Below are 22021 nucleotides of genomic sequence, written 5' to 3'. Positions count from 1 at the left end.
GTGTTGTTGACCGTGGCCGAGTGGGCCATTGTTCCACTACATTTGATATTACTAGAGAGAGAGGAGTCATCTCAACAGGCTTCAAGATAGACACGGAGGGGTAGGAGGTCGGTCTAACAAGATTCACTTTATTCAAAGGTTGACATAACAGGGTATCAGCTTAGTAGACAACTTCTACTATAAAACACAGGTATTATCTTATACGTTACAATAGATCAGATATCTAGTTCTGTACTTATCTTGCCCTATGACGTAACATCGACGAAGCCTCCATATGAAAACAAACGGGGATGCGACGGATATAAAAGCAAGAGGCAAGATCAAGGCGCAATGTTATGATGAAATAAGAGAGTAAAGTATGTCCCGATAGTATGCCTACTGCATCCTAACTAGATTCTTTTCATCGTCGGATGTAGTATGTAGAATAGAAAAAATAAAGAGTATGCGATTCGGAACGCAACCTAGATAACTCGCTGCTTGAAGACCGCAATGCATTAATGTGGTGAAGTGGGGACGAGACTGCTAACTGCAGTCAGTGAAAGGAAATTAACTAACCGAACCATTTCGCTTACTCAACCTTTAAAGTAAAAATTTAAAATAATAAGTGATAGTTTAGTATACATCTATTGATGCACTTAGACACATCATCAGTGATGGAACCTGGGGTCATTGGGTGTTTCGGGTCTCGCAACATCATACACCCTCACCCAGGCGACCCAGCCGGGATTGATCAAGTCCCAACTTGTGTCTAAGTAGCATGTACCCACGGATCACCCCTTTTGATCCACAGCCATCTAGAGGCCTTCTCAGCTGCCTCTGTGGTGGTCTTGATGGCCTTTCTCTGGCGTGCACCTGCGATTCCAAACATGCTGTATGCTTTGCAGAGAGATCGCGCTGCAAAGCCTCTACAGCCCACCTCTATTGGCACACACCGGGCACGCCACCCCCGACTGCGGCACTCCTCCACTAAGTTGGCGTACTTGGCACGCTTCCTCTCATTGGCCTCTTCCATGCGCTCTTCCCAGGGAACTGTCAGCTCCAGAAGGACCACCTGTTTTGTTGAATCTGAGAACAGAACTAGGTCTGGTCTCAGGGTGGTTTCCACGATGTGCTCTGGGAATCTGAGCTGCTTTCCCAGGTCGGCCTTCATCTGCCAGTCCGGTGCGGTTCCAAGGAGTCCTGCTGCCCCCCTTGGTTGGGGCTTAGGCTTCTCCCCTGCACGAATGAAAACAATCGCCTGTCTTGCTGGTCGGAGAGGCTTGTTCTGAGTGATGCTGGTGAAGATGGTTTCTGCTATCGCCTTCAACACCTGGTCATGGCGCCAAGTGTAGCGTCCTTCTCCCAGGGCTTTTGGGCAACAGCTGAGGATATGCTCTAGGGTTCCTCTCCTGAGGCACAAAGGACATGATGGTGCGTCAACCTTGCCCCAGCAGAAGAGGTTGGATGGGCTGGGTAAGACGTCATAGACGGACGCAATCAGGAACTTGATCCGGTAAGGCTCAGCTTGCCAAAGCTCAGACCAGGAGATCTTGCGGTCCACTGCCTGTTCCCATCTCGTCCATGCGCCTTGCTGTTTCATCCCCACCATCTGGCTAGCACGCAGTTCCTCCACGCCAGCTCTCACTTCCTCTTGGACCAATCGGCGTCTGTCTTTGCCCAGAACTTTGTCGTAGCGCGTGGTTGCAACGCTGCCAAGCCCTGCTCGTCCAGATGCCACTGGGCCGACCAGCACGCTGTGACGCAAGCGTGACTCCGCCTGCTCGACTGCTTCCTGCGCCCTCCACTTCCTCCCAGTCCTGACTACGATGCCAGCTTTGGAGACCTTCGGATCACTGGATTCCCTGTACTGCAGCACCTCTCTTGCACGGGTAACCATAAACTCCTCATTCAGGCTGCTAATGGGGAGCTTCAGTTTGTTGTTGTGCCCGTACAGAGCGATGCTACTCAGGCTTCGTGGCAGGCCCAGCCATCTACGGAGATAACAGCTGATCCTCCTCTCGAAGCCCTGTACCGTTGTTATAGGGAACTCGTACACCAGCAGGGGCCACAGAATCCTGGGGAGAACACCGTGCTGGTAAATCCAGGCCTTGAATTTACCAGGCAGACCCGACTTGTCCACTGCTGTCAGCCACGCTTCCAGCTCCCGATTTGTGGCCTTGATGGATGCAGCGTCTTTCAGGGTGCAATCAAAGGTCTTTCCGAGGCTCTTGATGGGTTTCTCAGTCACCGATGGAATCTGGGTGCCGTCCAGAGAGAAGCGGAACTTGTCAGTCACTTTCCCTCTCTTCAGCACCAGGGACCTAGATTTTGCAGGCTTGAAACACATCCGAGCCCAGGTGATGATCTTCTCCAAGCCCTGAAGGATCCATCGGCACCCCGGCACTGACGTTGTGGTTACTGTCAGGTCGTCCATAAAGGCTCTGATGGGGGGCTGGCGGACTCCAGACTTGGTGAGCGGACCTCTGCACTCGACTTCGGCTGACTTGACCAGCATGTTCATGGCCAAGGCAAAGAGGATCACTGAAATGGTGCATCCAGTGATGATCCCTTTCTCCAGCCGATGCCACTCAGATGTAACTGTCCCAGAGGTGACTCTCAGCTTGAAACTCTTGTAATAGTCCAAGATAAGGTCCCTGATTTTACCTGGGACATGGTGCCGGTCCAGTGCTGTTTCCACCAGCTTATGAGGAATGGATCCATAAGCATTGGTGAGATCGAGCCACAGCACTGCTAGGTCTCCTTTGCCTTCTCTTGCCTCTCTGATCAACTGCGTGACCACACCTGTATGTTCGAGGCATCCTGGCACCTTTGGGATTCCACCCTTCTGCACAGAGGTGTCGATGTATTCGTTCTTCAGGAGAAACTCCGTCAACCGACGGGATAGGATGGCGAAGAATATCTTCCCCTCAACGCTGAGCAGCGAGATGGTTCGAAACTGCTCGATGTTCTTAGCATTCTCCTCCTTGGGAATCCAGACACCTTCAGCAAATCTCCATTGTTGGGCTACCTTTCCCCTCCTCCAGATAACCCTCAGGATCTTCCACAGCCGGTGAAGGAGTCTGGGACACCTCTTATATAGCTTGTATGGCACTCCGCTTGGTCCAGGGGCTGAGCTGGCTCTGGCTGCCTTGACAACCTCCTGAACCTCCTTCCAACTGGGCTCCTTGCTGTTGAAGTCTGTGGTGGGTCCAGGGGGGTCTATCAAAGATCTGTAGGGACCTAGGTCTTCCTCCCAAGCAGCATCACTGTATGTGTTGCAGAGATGGTTGTCGATCTCCTCTTTGGGACAAACGAGGTTGCCGCTTCGTTTTTGCCCAAGTAACTGCTTGGTGACTCCAAAGGGGTTTGCGATGAAGGCAGACCGCCTCTTGGCCCTCTCTTTCCCCCGCCGTCTGTGCCATTCTGCCCTTCGAAGAGTGACAATGATTTAATATGTAACAAAGTATAAACTGCAGGGGTTCCCACACATCTGTCCACAATTAGCCTACAATAGCACCACATATTCATAAAAAAAATATATATATATATATATATGATTTGAGTCTTAAAGAGCTGCACGCCCTGTGGAGTGATAGTCAGACAGCGAAAAACCGTGAAATTCACCATTTAGAAACAACAGCCAGCTAAATCGGTGAAAAGGCGAGACACGCGACTATAGAGTAGAGTAGAGCTTCACGTTAAATATATAGGCTAGTCTCTGACCTACTGTAACTATACAGTAGCGGAACTGTAGAATGGAGGAGATGCTGCGAAGCGCCACATATAGGCCTCTAGTAGGAAATTAAACCCAAACGTGACACCAACAGTAACTTTCAGTGCATCATAAACCCAAAGCAACTGCAGGAAAAGGAACTTAATAAATATTTTTTTATATAAATATAATAAATATAAATGTGTCTATACTTTCTAAATACAGATCATTAAACCCTTGGAGCTATTAAGGTACCTAGTGTCACAAACCAATATTGCAGCTCGTTAGGTTGCATGCTCTGTCTCTGCTCTGTCTGTGGTTTTACTTGGTTTTTATACCTTTTAAACCTTCTTTTAAACCTGCTTCACCTGAAAATCTGGGTGGATTGTTGCTCTGCTTTGGCTTGCTGGCGTTCTCCACCTGCAGCCAGCGCTCACCTGCTGCTCCTCCTCCCTGCCTGTCTACCTGCTACCACTCCTAGCCTGGGTCAGGTATCTCTCTCCACACTCTGCCCTCCTGCTCCTTGCCCCCGCCAACGTACGCACAGACACACACACACAATACAACACCAGTGACTTTGCGCGTCTCATACGTGTCTGTATCTGACCCGATCACGGACTATGGGACCGACACGGCGCCTCGTAGCCCTGCTACTGGCGCTAGCATTTTGGGGCTACGCTGGTAACCCCTGTGCGAGTGAGCCGGGGTGACTGCTCTCGTCTCCGGTTCTACCTAGCTCCAAAACATGTACTTTCTGTATCAACTCAATACAATTACCGAGTCAATCTGCCACCATTGTGCCTGCTAAACTGCCTATCGGTTTGTTGTGTAGTTATGCGCTCAAAACATATTGCATTGTCCCATTGAATGCTCTCTTATTTTCAATTCATTGCACAGACGCAAACTCTAACTCAGGCAAGATGTTTAAATCACGGTGCTTGATTGTGTTGCTGTTATTGTTATCTGGTGATGTTCAGTCTAACCCTGGTCCTGATTTAAATTGTATTCAAACTGCTGCTGATTTTAGCTCAAGGTCTGGGTTGGGCATCATTCATTTAAATGTCCGTAGTCTTCTACCTAAAATAGACTTTGTTAGAATTTGGGCACAGACAACTAATGCTGATATAATTGTAATTTCTGAGAGGTGGCTGAACAAGTCTATTAATGATAGTGTTGTTTCTATTAATGGTTACAATATAAGTCGTGTTGATCGTGTCAAACGTGGTGGTGGAATAATTGTGTACTCGAAATGTAATTTCCACACTAAAGTATTGATCAAGAAGTCAATACCAAATCAGTTGGACATTTTAGCTTTACAGGTTGAGTTGTCCAAGGGCTGTCATATTACTGTTGTTGGTTGCTATAGACCTCCTTCTGCAGCTAAGGAAACCTTGTCCTCCTTATCTAATATTCTTTCTAAATTATCTGACAATGAGATAGCCCTCTGTGGTGATCTAAACTGAGACTGGCAGTCACCAGTCTCAAATGAATTTAAAACATACTGTAACTCAATGATTTTTTCACAATTAGTTGATTCCCCCACTCGTCCAAACCTTAAGTGCCCAGAAAAATCTACTCTAATAGATTTGTTTATAACTAATAATCCTCATAAGTATACCTCTGTAAGTGTATTTCCGTATGACGTGAGTGACCACTGTGTTATTGCAGGTGTCAGGGATACTAGAATTCCAAAAGTTAAACCTCGTTACATCACAAAACGTGATACTAAACACTTTAGTGAACAGACCTACAGATTTGATCTACATTTTGTGGATTGGAACAGGATCTCCCTAATACCTGATGTTGAACTAGCCTGGTCTTATTTTGCTGAAATGCTTATGCCAATCATTGATAAACATGCCCCTTATAAAAGGTATAGAGTTAAGGGCAGGGAAAATCCATGGTTCTCTGAAGAATTGTGAAATTTAATTTGAGAAAGAAATTATTATTGGGCAAAAGCAAGAAAGTTGAACGCTGATGTTCTCTGGACTACTTTTAGATGCCTAAGGAATAAATGCCTTAGTGAAGAAGGCCAAATCTAGCTATTATCTTTCTCTTACAACTGAAAATTTGAATAACCCACGAAAATTCTGGCAGACAATCAAATCTCTATCTCCAAATAACTCCCCTAGTCTTCCAACTTCCATTGTGTCAGTCTGCCACTATCCATGACAGAGCTGAGATGCTCAATTGTTTTAATAAGTATTTTGTTTCTTAAGGTTTTTTTTGATAAATTAAATACGCCCAATACTGCAATGGCTCCACTTGCTTTTGCTGAACCCCCTTTGGATAATAAATGTAACTTTAGACCCTTCACTGTTTCGGAAGTACATAAAGCCCTTATGAAATTAGATTCCAAAAAACCAACAGAGCCAGATAATATAGGTGTTTATTCTTTTAAACTTGCCACAGATTTTATTGCAGAGCCACTGACCTACATTTTTAATTTAACTCTAACTAGTAAGGAAATCCCAAAAATATGGAAAACGGCAAACGTTCTTCCCCTCTTAAAAGGTGGTGAACCGTCCAGCCTCAGTAACTACAGGCCTATTTCAAATCTGTCTCCTTTAGCCAAGATTTTAGAAAGCCTGGTTAGTGATCAGTTGAAGGATTTCTTGAGTCTTAATGACATTTTATCTTGTTTTCAATCTGGTTTTAGAAAATCTCACAGTACAGTCACAGCAGCTACTAAAGTAGTAAATTATATTGTTATGGCCCTGGATAGCAAAAAACACTGTGCTTTTATTGATTTTTCCAAGGCCTTCGATACAGTGGACCACGAGGTATTGTTGCAAAGGTTGGCTAATATAGGACTAATTCTGCTGTTGGTTGGTTTTCTAACTATCTTTCAGATAGGACTCAATGTGTCAAAATTGATGGCTGCTTCTCTGATACTTTGGCTGTCCACAAGGGGGTGCCACAAGGCTCTATATTAGGTCCCTTGTTGTTTACAATTTATATAAATGATTTGGGAAAATATGTTCAAAATGCAAATGCCCATTTTTATTCTGACGATACTATTATTTATTGTTTTGGAGAATCTGTGTTAATGGCTGTTGAACACTTGCAAGTTGCTTTTAAAGAAACTAGTGCAGTGCCCGTAGGAAGCAGGTAAACAAAGAAACATATTAGACAGTACATTTGGCTGCTATCAGTGATGGCTAATTTTACACTGTTGAAGGTTATTATCAGTAACTTACTTTGTAGAAGTTGGCTATAGAGTAGGGCAACATTCCTTAGTGTATTGTGTAAAGATAACCACAAACTAATTCCATGTGTTTTGTTCAGTGAAATGAAACAGAAAGTGTGTTAATTAATTAAGTGTTGAATCCTAAAGAAGAATCGAGCTGTACAGGTGTTACCTATACAATCTGATATTATGGTACCTTGCAAACTGCCATCCATACTGCACAATGCACTCAAACTTACAATCAGTTGCCTGATAAATGGCTGCACTGTGTATAAAAGGAGGCTATGCTGCACGCCATGACAACATGGTCAACCCCATTACCATCAGGCTACTGTTAGGTATTTGAAAGATAAGACAGAGTTTGGATAACTGTCAATTAACGTTACTGTGTCAGTAGCAGGCAGCAGTGTGTGTGTGTGTGTGGGGGGGGGGACTTGTGTGCGCGCGGTCGTGCTCGGGCTTTCAGTTTAGATTTTAAACGGATATAAAACATTTTGTGGAAGCATCCGAGACCGTGCTGTATTATTATAGTGAAAATAGCGTGGAGTGCAGTCTTTACCACTAAAGCGGACAGGTGGAGCAGATGAGGAGTTGATGAGGAGTTGTTGAGGAAGTAAGGCTGTGTCGGTCTGCTGTGTGTGTGTGTGTGTGTGTGTGTGTGTGTGTGTGTGTGTGTGTGTGTGTGTGTGTGTGTGTGTGTGTGTGTGTGTCGCTCGTCAGAGGGAGGCGGGGTTTAGTCGGCTCTGTGCGCACGTAAGCTACTATTCGCCAGCATGATATAAATATGATAACTTCTACAACTTCAAAATGAAGGATGAAGGATGAAGGATGCACACCTTCGTGCTGTGTTTAAGCAATATCCGGAAGCTCATGCCGATCTGACCAAAACTCAGAGAGATATGCGAGCCACAGACACACACACAGACAGACACACAGACAGACAGACAGACGTTTCTTGCTTTATAGATAGATAGATAGATAGATAGATAGATAGATAGATAGATAGATAGATAGATAGATAGATAGATAGATAGATAGATAGATAGATAGATAGATAGATAGATAGATAGATAGATAGATAGATAGATAGATAGATCGATCGATAGATAGATGGAAGCCCAACTCCTGTCTTTAAGACTAGTACTTAAAGCTCCCATATTATATGGTCTTAGTGGTCCCTAATACGTTTTTCTTTAATTGTTTGCTGAAAAAAACTTTCAGATAATTTATTGTACTATGCCAGGGCTGCCAAGTTTCACCCAAAGTTTGGAGTGAGATTTTTTGTCCGAGGGACCCAAAACCGTGTCCTCTCTCCCACCCAATAATTTTTGCTAGTGTCATGCAAGTTTATATATTGTTCATAAATCAGAAATAAAGACAATTGGAAAATGTGATAAAACATCAAAAATCTTATTAAAATAAACAAATTCATGAATTGCAAAGTCGTAGGACAGGTTTTAATTAAACATTGGGTGTGTACACATTATAAGTGGGGGTCTGGGGGTCCCCCCCCAGAAAATGTTGAGCATTAAACACTTTCCTGCATTCTGGTTAATTTTTATGAAGCAATGTGTGCCTTTTCTGCATTCATTTTTATGTAAAGTAAAAGAGAACATTCACAGTTTCGCTGACACAAATGTTATTGAATAGCATTCAATTCATGTGTAGTGCTTTCAAATATCGCCTGTAGCCTATTGTTAAAACATTTGGTTAAACTGTAATAAAGGTAATTATTCTATATCATGTCTACTATTGAGTATGGTATTTTACTAGCAGCATTAGGCTTTATTCAAAGAAAAAAAATTAGGGAACAGTTCAACACCAATGCAAACTACTAGGCTAAAATAAAACATCTGGGTTACTTGGTCCCTCCTCTTAGGCTACCTAGATTTGTGTTATGAAAAGTGCTATAAATGTGCAATACATAGGCTACAGTTCATTACACAGAATAATAAAAGCATTTTTATTGGCGGATGAGCCATTTGTTACTTTGCAAACCTAATTTTCAAACTAAATTACCAAAAAACAATATACAAAACGATCCAAAGATCTTCTGAATTTACTTGAGTGAAATTGAAGGGTTAATATGTTTGATGCATGCGCGCTCACCGGCCGGCGGGGACACAATTCTTATCAGCGGTAACTTGGCACGCTAACAACACACACCTCAGAAGAGAAGGTGCAGGTAGGGGGCTCGTAAATATACAATCTTTGAGCTCCCCTCGCCCCCTGTCCGAAAGCGAAGCCAGATACGCCTTGTCCTCTGTCTGTCAGGGCCGTGGACCAATAAGAAATAGGGGTGTGGGCTAGCCTGGCCTGGTTCTATCTAATATGGGCGCGCCAGAGCCCTTTATATGGTACTCTGGGGAGGACGTAACCGGATGACGACAGTGACGTGCATGCGACGTCGAAGCCGTGATAGTAAACATCAAAGATGGCTGCGGATATGTTGTGTGAGTTTGTGACTGCTTTGGCTTCGGCTTTGGCCTCGACACTTTACTTAACGATTTGGAAGACGGCACTTAAATCTTTCATTAGCAAGTAAGTGGAATGTTCTGTTTTGCCGACCGACAACGGCAAACGTTTAATTTAACAGTTTAACAGCTGTTCGCTAAACGAAAGGGGCTTACGTCACCTTGTGCATCGCTCTGATTGGTTGTAGTGCTATCCAACTGCGTGCAGTGGCATTTGAAATGCACGAGTAGGAGCCGCCCCTTGAGTTGGAAATTACTATTGATCGTGGCCAGACCCTCTATCGTTCAAGATATCAGGGTCTGGATTTCCAGGCTAGGTGTGGGCTGCACAGTGGAAGCTTCTGGCTTTCCAGTTTTTGAGGTCAGAAACGAGGAGAATTCTGACTGGAGTATATTGGGGGGGGAGGGGTGCGTGTTTCAGAAAGGGGGAGAGTGAGCAAAGGAGAGATTGTTATTTTTTTTAATATTTTGGCAGTCTCTAGGCACACCGTGGACCCATGGATATGTTAGAACACATTTAAAAAGTGCATTTAGCATAATATGTGACCTTTAATGTAGATAAAACTAAAATTATGATCTTCACTAAATCCAGGGATAAAACTAACTGTTGGCCCACTTTATTTACAGCTCAAGGTACACTTATTGAGACTGTTTCCACTTATAAATACCTTGGTATCATCTTTGACGACAATTTGTCTTTTAAACCCCATATTGAGAACCTGGCAAAGAAACTAAAAGTGAGATTGGGCTTTTATTTCAGGCATAAATCCTGTTTTTCTTTTGTTTCTAAAAAAAGGCTAATTGCTGCTACTTTTATCCCATTGTTAGATTATGGTGATGTACTGTACATGAATGCCTGCTCTACTTCACTGCATATGCTTGATGCTACATATCATTGTGCTTTAATTTCATTCATTACCGGCTGTAAATCACTCACCCATCATTGCACCCTGTATTCTAAAGTAGGCTGGCTGTCCTTGTCAGCTCACAGGCTTCTTCACTGGTACACCTTCATTTACAAAGCAATTACTGGACTACTCCCCTCATATCTCTGCACATACCTCACTTTTAAATCAAATCCATCATACAGTTTACGCTCTCTGGACTTTCTTTCCACCTCTGTCCCCAGAACTCGTACTGAGTTTGGGAAGAGGGCTTTCATGTACTCTGCTCCCTCCGCCTGGAACACTTTACAAAAAACACTCAAATTACAAGAACTCGTCACTATGAATGATTTTAAAATATGTTTTTTAATGACGAATTTTGGAATGTGTCAATGTTTCACTGAGTAGCACTTTATCATTGTCTGAAAACTGTTCTTCTTTTTCACTTACTGAAATGTATTTGTCTCTGTTTTCTCATGTCTGTGCTTTCTCCTTATGTTCTCATGTCTGTGCTTTCTCCTTATGTTCTCATGTCTGTGCTTTCTTCTTGTCTTGTATTTTATTCATCTAGCTGCTGCCATTTTGGCCAGGCCTTGCTCGGAAAAGAGGTCATTTGACCTCAAGCAATTTTTCCTGGTTAAATAAAGGTTAAATAAAATAAAAAATGTGTAAAGCTCACTAGCATTAAATCTCTCCAAAACACCATCAAATGATTGTCTGTGATTTACTCTTAGTGACTTAGGAGTCCTCTCGAGGACTTTCTTAGCTTTTTGAAGAGTTACTCCTAAATCAGCAAATTAGGAGCTACTCTTAGCCCTCTGAGCGCATTATGTTGTGGACAATCCTGCCAAAACATCACGCAAAATAAATAAACTGAACTGTGAGAACTTCAAATGATTGAAGAGTTGTAAATGGTTTGAGGTTGTTAGCGTGCTCTCAAGCCTGATGGATGGTTAACACCCTGAGGCTTTACTTGAAACTTCCAGACACGCCTTTATGAAACATGCGTACATGTGACAGTTGAAGGTTATGAAAGCACACATGAAGAGAAGGGAGGAGGGTCTACACGTTAGTGAAGGTATTGAAGGAGGGGGATCAAGCTGACACATAGGTGTGTCTTCAACAGAACATTATATAAGGTTCCATGTTTGGACCACTTGACTCAAGTCTTCCGTGGTATTTCACACATAGAAAGGATATAGGCTGAAGGATACTTGGGCTCCCTGAACTCATGGCTCGGCTCTCCCCTGCAGCAGTGGGCCTGGTGCTGTTAGTGCTGGCCTTGGTGAGTATTCACCCTAAAGCTACTCATACCTTGACACACCAGAACATGCTACAGCCATGAGGACTTTGTTCTTCAAGTGGAATAGATTACAGTGCAATCATCACATGTAACTGCTGGTCGTGGCAAACAGGTTGACATGATTCATTATCTTTCAAAGTCAGATGCAGGGTTGCATGCACATGCACAGCAGAACATATTTCATTTACAGCACCCAATGTTCATATGAATAAGATGCTGCATCATTGTATAATGAATTGACAAACAGAGATAGAGGACAGATGCTGCATTTTGTCTGTAGTCATATTTCTGTGCTGCAAATCTTTCTCTGACTGTTAACACTCAGAGATAATAAATAAAGAAGAAGATGCTTCGTTTCAAATCCCTAACCCTGGCTGCATAAATAACCTTCCCTAAAATGCAGCTGCTATATTTGAGATATGCCTGAACAATAATGTTTTGATTGAAAGAGTTAGATGCAGTTGTAGTGTGTTTGTGTGTGTCACACATGTTCATGAGGTAATGTCATTTAGCTTGCAGAACAGACATTACCATCTCTTTTCTGTTCACATGCCAACTTTAGTTATGTTTATTCATAATTAAAGTGAGATGTGAAAAATACTTAGTTAGATTGTCGTATAATAATAAAGCCTTTTAAATGATGAAAAGTATTTCAAATGTCCAATTCTTGGTGGGCTTTTAAACGCTAAAATTCATGCTGCAACTAGACGGAAATTCTGAGGATTTATGAGAATTTTACCTGTTTAAAAACGTATGGAGGAAGCCCACATAAAAGCAGATTTATTTCCACTAGACAGTTTTAGTTCTTCTTTTTCTTTTCCTTTTTCAGCTCAGCCTCAGCAAATAGGATTCCCTCTCCAATTCCAATAACATTAAATAATTCAAACCTAAGTTTCAAAGAAAAAAGTCACAGACCTGAGGATTTGCTACCTTTACACATTTTAAGCAGCAGAAAAAGTGACAACATATTACCATCATATTATCAGAAATCCACAGATTTACTGGAGGATAAAACAGGTTTTTGTATGAAAACAACATATGATGCACTTCATGAATGAGTCTATTGGCTCCGTTTTTGTGTTGGTGGGAAACTGCTTCGACCAGAATCCTAACATTAAACAAATCAAACTATTTCCAATGGAAGTTGAGCTAAACATATTTTGTTTTGCACCATGTCTGACATCCTGACATAGTGTGAAAACCTTACAAAGCAACCAGTACAGCTATGAACAGAAGCAATGTAACAACAGTTCAGGGCAACTGCTCATTCCAACAATGTCAGGGGAAAAATGCTCTGAATTTCTAAAAGTCATTCCGAAGGTAACAGCCTGTCTTTCTTCTTGGACAGGAAATTCCACTCTTCACTGTATACGCCAGCTGACCTTTGACCACTGCAACAGCCCCTTATGGGCTCTGTATCATAAATACACATATCACACATAATGTGTATGTAAAAACACAAACAGGGAGTTTGATCTTGTACTTGTGTGAGCCATACATGGAAGATATAGGCTATAAATGCATTCTATGTTTATCACAGAATAAGACACACATAATTTTTTGTAATTGTTCATTACCATACAACACACAAATACATTGATCTAAACATTTCCATGTCTGAAAAAAAATCATATGGCATTTGTCAGTCAGTGTATGTCTGTCAAAGCAGAACATACTGTACACACACACTGTAAATGAGTGGAGAGACAGAGCAGTAACACAGTCACTATTAGAAACAACATTTACACACTTGTGACCCAATCAGAAATAACCTGCTGTTTTACAAAAGGATTACTTTACACATGCAGTGTCGGTCCGGATCTAGATCTGCCATGCGTTTCCACTACCATGCGTTTCAACTACGACAGTAGGCTACCTTAATGGGGTTTATGACCGACGGCGATAGCCATGGTAAAAATGGGTCAGAGCCATTCACAACGCTGGCCGCACATAGCTCGTGTCATTGTGGCAGCGGAACACAGTGTATAGCCCCCTGATTAATTCAATTATTATTTGGAACTTCACAAATTAATTTTTTTTTTTTTACATTTTCTGTTTGTCTCATTTCCCATTTGTTAAGGGAGACATACAAAATAAGAAATGGCAATCAATTCATATTTTACAGGCACAGTTTGAATAAAACAGTCCGTTTAAAAAAAAAAAAATTAAAAAATTATTTAAACATGAAATCAATCTTGTTTTTAAATTTTTCATGTTTTGATTTCAAAACAGATATGGATTGAAATGAAGATACATGGATTCAAGCACTGGCATTACATGTCACATGTACTTTCTTTTATGAAAATGTAGAGGCATGAACTGCAAATGAACACTTAAGAAATTTAAAAGATGTTGCTTACGTTCTTAAGACATGTTTTTCTAGTAAATTGCGACATACATATCTGAGTTTTTTTCTGAGAATGTCTGACTTAAATTTGTCTTTCTCAAATAATAGCCCTGTCCCCCAGCTTTAGCCCCCTCAGTGGCTCTGAAAACTATTCAATTTACATTTGAACATTTTAAACCAAAACTTTTTTATTTATTTTGTATAATTTCTAGCATTGCTATATTATTTATCCATACAGTGACTGATTATGCATAATGATGCCTACACAAGCAATGCAAGAGAGGAAAGAAAAAAGCAAAAGCACTGGGACTATGCCAGCTAAACTTCCACATTACTAGCTTCATCTACGCCCAGATCACCACACCCACGCAGTGTTAAATGAAGGAGCTAATGAAACATGTATTGCTTGGTTAAACACATTATCCACTGAGTGTGCCATTTTACTGTCAAACTGCACACGCCATCAAGTGTTGGAAACAGCAGCCCCAACAATAATCAACATGTCACTATCCTAATGTTAGCAGACTTGACCCACCTCTTCAGACTGACCTCTTTCTTTCTTCCCCTCAAGACTCAACACACTCTTCAATAAGATCACACCTCAGTTTATTAAACTAAAATGTTGTATGAATTAATACACAAAGGGATTGATCTACTAAAATCCAAAACAAAGAGTGCTTTGTTGCATGAGCATTAGGTTTGTGGCTGTTCTGCGTGTGATCAACTGATTAACTGCCCAAATGAGTGGTGCAAACGGGTGCAAACATGTTAGAGGAAGTAGATTTAAATGAGTGTTTTGAGTGTTTTACTGGTTTCCGTGTTTGGGTGGAGAGCAGAGGTAGCCTGGTGCTACCAGACCATCTTACTTAATTTAATTTGTGCAGAAGGTCTGAAACTGCTCTATTGACAAACATTCACTCACTTGGAGGCGGGTCTGTCTGTTAAAGTTTAAAACTATTGGATCTGCCCAGTGCCAATCTGGATAGGCCAACCAATCGCATAACGTTTGACTTCAACTGAAACTGCCGCGCGACTTCAACGTCATCGTTCTCAGCCACTCGCTCTGTTCGCCGATTGGACCGGTTCGAGCAGGAATCCAGGAATACACTACAGCTACTGAAGTGAAATGAAATGAGTGGCCGGACAGCTCATATCTAAAGCTGGGAACACACTGCATTGGCCCCCTGCGGCGGTTGGCCGCGTGAACGCAGGAGGCTCGCCTCTTGATCATATTGGGCCAACACCGACGCCGTTTCTGAGATCAGACGTAGATATACAAAAATTAAATGAACATACCGTGAGAACCAGAAGATTCCAATTAATATTCAGCGTCAAATGTGTTTCTTTAATGTAAAACATTTCGAGTTGAGAGCAATTTTCGTTTAGATTTTCTGTCGTGGAATGTAGAATCTCATTTAACAAGAGAGTGGACGAGGCAGGAGGCCTCGTTTAGTATGACTTTTTTTCCGCTTAGAAGCTCCCAGCTCCCAATATGTATGTCCATTTGCCTCCAAAGAAACATTTCTGCGACCGCAACAATAATATCTACAGTTAGAGACCAAAATCATCCGCAAGGAGTTAGATTTTTGTGAGTTGACGCAATCTTAAAAATGTCTGGTGTTCTTTTTTATTCCCTCTTCTCCACTCTGGCAGTTGATGTGCACACTCTAGAAATCACTAATATTGATGTTTCATGCGTCAAACATGGCTGATTAATTTGAAAACTATGCTTTTTTTGGTTAAAGGTTAAATTTTAACAATGAAAGAAGAAAGATAGCTGAACAGTTTGTCGAAAGAATTAACTTTGTAGGATGAATTATCAGTGAGCTGGAAGTGTTTGAAATCATGGCAAAACGCTGAGCATTTTGCCAATTTCCTCATTCATTCCGGATGATGATTTTGGGTGTAATAAACCTTTAATTATCTCTGAAGTTATGAATTTTATGAAAAAATAGTGAATTATGGAAATGTGCTCCTGTGCAAGACGAACATGAAAAACTTTGAATGGAGTTTCCAGGGTTCGACATAACGTACAGCCCGATGGCCCGGGGCCAGTAAAATCATATGCAGGGCAAGTTGATTGGCCAGTCACTGTCCCGCCCGGGCCAGTGACTGGCCAATCACAGTTCAGTATCTTTTTGTAGACTACATCATGGTTCATTGAAATGCGCGTTGAGAGTCGGAATGAAAGCAGTGTTTATTTAAGACTCAATATAATAAACCTAATATAAAATATATTTTTTAGTGAAAGGCCAGTGGACAACCGATGCGTGGGCGTTTTGACAGGCGGAGCAACAAGCGGGTGCACTCTCGCTCCGTTGGCAGAGCTGCCAGTGCCTACCGTCCGCCTGCGAGTCGACAAATGAATCGACTTGCTTTGCCCCCTTTCTTTATTCCCACAGCAGAGGTTGAGGTGCAGAAAATGATAACTGCGCTTTTCCTTTATCTGCCGCCGTAATGTTACAGTATTTGCATCCAAGCCCCAATGGTAATACAAATGAGAGGCGTTATTTAAACGCTGTGAATGCGTCTCCGGTGATTGTGTCGGTTGTAGACAGAAACGAACGGAGGGACTCCGCTCACTGTACAGTTCCTATAGTCGCGCAGTTTGGCACTGTGTTTTCAGGCTCGAGACATTCAATCAGATCGCGGAAGTCTTTCCCATTGAAATCGCTAACGGGGAGAATATTCCCGGTTATTAGTTTAGCCACAAACCACAGTTCATCTGCGCGGCGGCTCACTCACTCGCTGGCGAGATCACACGGTGAAACGCTGCTGTGATCGGACGAAGGCATTGTGTGTTTCTAAGGTGATTTAACGTCATAGTCTTAGACGAGCGTTTAACTTATGCTGCATATTTTGCACTGCATTGTTTTTTATCAATAGTTTGAAAAAATGGTCCCACACCGGACTCTTATGTGAAGCTGACACTTCATGGAGAAGTGACACTCCTGCAGCGCGCTCACGACCAGACGTGAACTCACATACACGGTGAAATCTCCCATTAAAAAAACGGCATAACCCACTGATTTTCGGATTTCTATTCTACTTTTAAAGTCAACTTGAGCGCAGGTGGAAAACCGGTCATTCGGTCGACACATTCACATCCCTAATGCATATAGAGATAGTAATAAAAACAGCCTACCACACCACAAAGAATGATCAGACCTTCATCTCTTTTTTTTTTAAAGTTTGAACATGATTTCTGCAGGTGAACTATTCATTAAACTGCCCAAATTCAAGAATAAAAACAACCATCAAACTACTGGACTTTAAAATACTGGCCGACTCTTTCAACATACTTTCAGTTGTAGGCTTCTAATTCAATATGTTTGCCTGGTTTTATATTATGTGTATGAGCAATATCAACGTTTCATATAATTAACTAAAAGAAAAATAACCAAATCTAAAGGGAATATCTACACTGTTACAGTATATATATTCCCTTTAGGTCTGGTTATCTTTCTTTATTTTTCTAATACAGGTATTATAATTATTGACACTAAATTATGAAGAAAAAAAAAGTGTGTGCAGGGCCAGTGAAAATATAGGAAAAAAAAGTTATGTTGAACCCTGGTTTCTACGATGAAGTATGAATGAGTAGGAGAAATCATAATTTTGTATGAAATATTAATTTCATAAAAAGTAGATTTTCTTTGAAGTTATGGACTTTATGAAAAAACTGTATTGAATAATTGTTGTCTGGAATGAGCTGAACATTTAGATGTTAGAATGGTGTTTCTAGGATGAATTTTCAGGGAGAAGAAGAGATTTGAAACCTTTCATAATTTTGGTTAAATTGCTTATTAATTATGAAGTTATGAATTTTTTTGAGAATTTTTAATGAAAGCAAGCATGTGGAAAATGGGCTGAATATGGAGATGTTTGAACCAAGTTTGTGGAATGAAGCATGTTGAAGATATGGCCCGGCATGAAAAGCGGGCGGAATAATAATACGGAATAAATATGCAGAATATCAATGCTGCATTCACACCAATAACAACAGCAGTGTGTGCTCAGCGGCCACGCCCCGCACACCGTAAGTCCGATTCACTTGAAATTTCTCACACAGGTGTATGTTAGGGTGCTCTATAAAAAAGCCTATGGGGACCATATAAGTCCGCCTGGGAATATTTTTCGCTAATTAGCATAAACTGAAAAACAGGGTTTGAACCACAACTTTCTCAAATTTTACTTTATCAACACCAAATTTCTCACGGAGCCTTGGGGGACTATGGCACACATGCCCGTACAGGATTAGTAAGAAAGCTTGAAAAATATGGCCGCCATTGACTTAATAACAAATTGGCCATAACTAATTCACCATAGGGCCTATCATCATGAAACTTGCAGGATATGTGCAGAAGACATGTGGTAGCATGGCCCTCTAAGCTTGTCGAGATTAACCCATAGGGGGTGCCACAAATGCGAAAACCATCATTCAAAAATACAATGTTTGACAGGCCACGCCCCTCTCCCACTGACTCTGATTGACTTGACATTGCTTGCACATGTACAGCTCATGGTGCTCTGCAATAAAGCCTCTTGGACCATAGGGGTCAGCCATGATTTTTTTTCTTCCCTAATTTACATGACCTGAAATTCAGTCAAGTGACATCTACTTTGTGGATTTCCAACCTATCATCACCCAAATTGTGTACACAGCATCAGGGGACCGACGTACACGTGTGTATAACGTTTTAGCGAGATAGCTCAAAAAACATGGCCGCCCTTAACGAAAACGTCTTTGCTAAGAGCGGCAATTTTCCTGACGTTTAGCCACGATTGCGACCTTCGATCGGCCACAACTCGGGACTGGAGTTCGGAAAGCCCGCGGCGGAGGTTCGTAGACGCTTTCGGGCCCGGCCGACGGGCGGGGCGCCGCCGACGCGAGGATTGCCGGCCTGTGCCGGGCTGCCCGTACTTTCAAAATCTCTGCGGGATTTTCTAGTTCTAAATAAGCCTTTAACAAGCTCCAAAATAGCATTGTTGGATAGGCGATATACAGTATATATATATATACACTCTTTCTTTCAGGAAGCTACTAGTTTGCCCTAACGCTATACTAGCACCATAAAGTAGTGCAGTGTACTGTCTGATTAAAGTATCCGTGTATTCTTCCAGGTGCTCAGTGCTGAGGCCAGAGAGAAGACACTGAGGAGGAAGAAGAGAGAGTGGATCCTTCCTCCTGCCAAGCTGATGGAGAACACTGACTACACAAACAGGGAATTCATTGCTAAGGTAATTTGGCTTTTGTTCTCCACCATACTTATTCTTCTGTTTCTTCTTACTTCTTCTTCCTTCCATTTTTCTAGCCGCTACTCCTCCCACACCGTTACACGCAGACATGCAAAAATTTCACAGAACGTGGGTCCCTACCCCACGGGGTGTGCTATTATACAGTTTTTTGATTTTCCACAAGGGGGTGCTGTTATTAAGCCCCGACTGAAAAAAGTTTGAGAGGCCACGCCCCTTACACCGTAAGTCCGATTCACTTGAAATTTCTCACAGAGGTGTATGTTAGGGTATTCTACAAAAAAGCCTCTGGGACTATAAAAGTCCGCCTGGCAATATTTTTCGCAAATTAGCATCAACTGAAAAATAGGGTTTTAACCACAACTTTCTCAAATTTAACTCTATCAACACCAAATTCTCACGAAGCCCCGGGGGACTAACGCGCCCCACACACATCCTACCTCTACTGCGTGTCTACCTCGCGTCTGCGTCTGACTTTTGGTCACAGACTGTGAAATCAACGTAGAGCGAGCACACATCCAACCTCAGACGCACTGCTGAGGCGCGTCGGAGGCACGTCTGCAGCGACGCTCCCCTTCACCTCAGGAGGCTCGCCTATTTTTTTCTGAGAGCAGCGCGTCTCTCTCGCGTCTCTGTGCTTTAACTGATAGAGAAATACTCTGCTGACAGTCATACCAGCAGCATTCACTCTAGTTACACGTTTACCCGGTGTGTTTATTTCAAAATAAAACATCCCTCAGTCGTATACGCAAATAATCCCTTTATTTCACGATTTAATTGTGCAATCAAAATCCGAGGGATTTAAAACCTAATTTTCAATTAGTTCTGGCATTTCATTTTTGGATAAATGACACATATAGAGATCCAATATAGTGAAGAAATAAAAAAGATCATGATGAGCGCAACAGTTTTCCGTTGCTCTATCTGTGTCTACGGCCTTCTTCTTCCCCGACCACACCCCCCTCTCTCTCTCCCGTATAAATCAGTAAAGTGATTTTTGAAATACTCTGCTGAGAATCATATTGACTTCATACTGGCAGCTTTCGCTGTAGTTTCACCATTTCCTGGTGTGTCCCCTTCAAAATAAAACTTCCAACAAGCGAAAATATGGCAAAAGAAAAGAAGAAAAATGGCAATGGGGCGCACGGATTACTGCAGACTCAATATAAATCATATGCATCATGGATGACATGAAAGAACTTCATTTTTAATGGGAATTATCTATGAAAACTCTATGTGGAAAGATAGGGCTTTTAGAAGCAGCGCTGCAGCAGCAGCAGCTGCTGAGACGTTGCATGTGTGTCCGAGAAAAGTCCGAGAGAGGCAGCAGTAAGGTAACGCGACGCGCTCCAGAGGTAGACGCAGGATGTGTGTGGGGCGCGTAAGGTTTACATGACCATAAAATATTAGTAGGATAGCTTGAAAAACATGGCCGCCATTGACCAAAATGTTTACGCAGGGGCGTGGCTTATCAGCAAATTGGCCATAACTCATTGACCATAGGTCATATCATCATCTTCCATAATTTGCGTGACCTGAATTACAGTCAAGTGCCATCTACTTTATGGATTTCCAACCTATCATCACCAAATTGTGTACACAGCATCAGGGGACCGACATACACACGTGTAGCGAGATAGCTCAAAAAACATGGCCGCTGTTGACCAAAACGTCTTCGCGATAGCGGCCATTTTTCTGCACATTTGCCACGAATGCAGCCTTCAATTGGCCACAACTCGGGACTCGAGTTTGGAAAGCGCGCGGCGGCGGTTCGTAGAAGCGTTCGAGCCCGGCCGACGGGTGGGGCGCCGCCGATACGGGGCTGGCGGTCGGCGCCGGGTGGCCCGTACTTTCAAAATCTCTGCGGGATTTTCTAGTTTACCATTATTAACTTATTGTAGATTCACTAGCCAGGACCACACCTGGCTAGTGAAAACTCCTTTTAGACTGCCAACAACCAGCTCAATGTTGTTTGTAACTCCACTGCTGTGATACGAAGTGGGTTAGAGCTGAGTGTAACATACATTTGAATTTTCTTTATAAAAGGCCTGAGTGTGAGGCATTTTAGACTAGCCTGTTCAAAAAGGTTCCAGGTTTGGTAAAACACTTGGCCTGGTACCTAGAATTACTCCTGCAGTAGTAACTTTTGAATTGATTTCAAATATGACTACCAGGCATGAACCAGCATAAAGGTTGTTATTTGAAGATGTGGTAGAAGTAGAATTCAAAATGGTGTAGTTTGCAACAGCTCAATTTGCATTTGAGATTCATTTTCGATGAACATCCTGGTGTTTTTTTGTTGCTCATGTGTTTTCTTCCTGTGTGGAATTTTGAAAGATTCTGAATATGGTAGAACTCTGTAACAATGGCCAAACTGGTTCTAATGGTGCCATTTAACAGAAACTACAACGGGGGCCACTATGCCCGCAAATGCATGTGCGCGCATATTTTTAGGAATATCTCTGCGAAAATACGGCGAAGAAATAAAAACATTGTCTTAAACTATAGCTTCTTCCGTTTCCGGGGTATGTTCTTGCGATACTATCCGTCCTTTACAGTCTTAGAAAACAACGCAAGAAGCAAGCCTTGCAACCAGGCCACAATCCAGCAGTCCTCAGTGGCCGAGCCTGGTATTGAAATTGTTTTGGGTGGCTGTGGACGGGTGGTAAATTCCATACGAGCGCGAAAGCAGATATTCCCGTTCACTCCAATACAAGCGTCAAACAGGAATGTGTCTTTGCAAAATGTTTCTGGATATCCATCAAAGGCTTATACTTATCTGAAGACCATATACTCATAAAATGGAAGTTTTCTCTTTTCAAAACAACACCGCAAGCGTTTAATCGCCGTTTTATTTTCAGTTTAGCCCAAGGAGG

At 42.3% G+C, this 22021-nt stretch overlaps 1 protein-coding gene across 1 annotated transcript in view; it reads left to right on the top strand.

Annotated features, from left to right (window-relative positions):
- Positions 1 to 11470: 11470 nt before the first annotated feature.
- The window catches only part of LOC307254492 (uncharacterized protein), a gene marked incomplete at both ends in the record, with an annotated part of 34913 nt that continues 24362 nt past the window's right edge, over positions 11471 to 22021 (top strand). Inside the window, 2 exons of the mRNA XM_080032886.1 lie at positions 11471 to 11524; positions 19014 to 19130. Coding sequence (XP_079889012.1) covers positions 11471 to 11524; positions 19014 to 19130 — 171 coding nt within the window. The remainder of the gene's footprint in view (positions 11525 to 19013; positions 19131 to 22021) is intronic.

This window comes from Ammodytes marinus, assembly GCF_949987685.1.
Source record: "Ammodytes marinus genome assembly, chromosome: 8".
NCBI lineage: Eukaryota > Metazoa > Chordata > Actinopteri > Uranoscopiformes > Ammodytidae > Ammodytes > Ammodytes marinus.
This window is presented reverse-complemented; position numbering and strand designations above follow the sequence as displayed.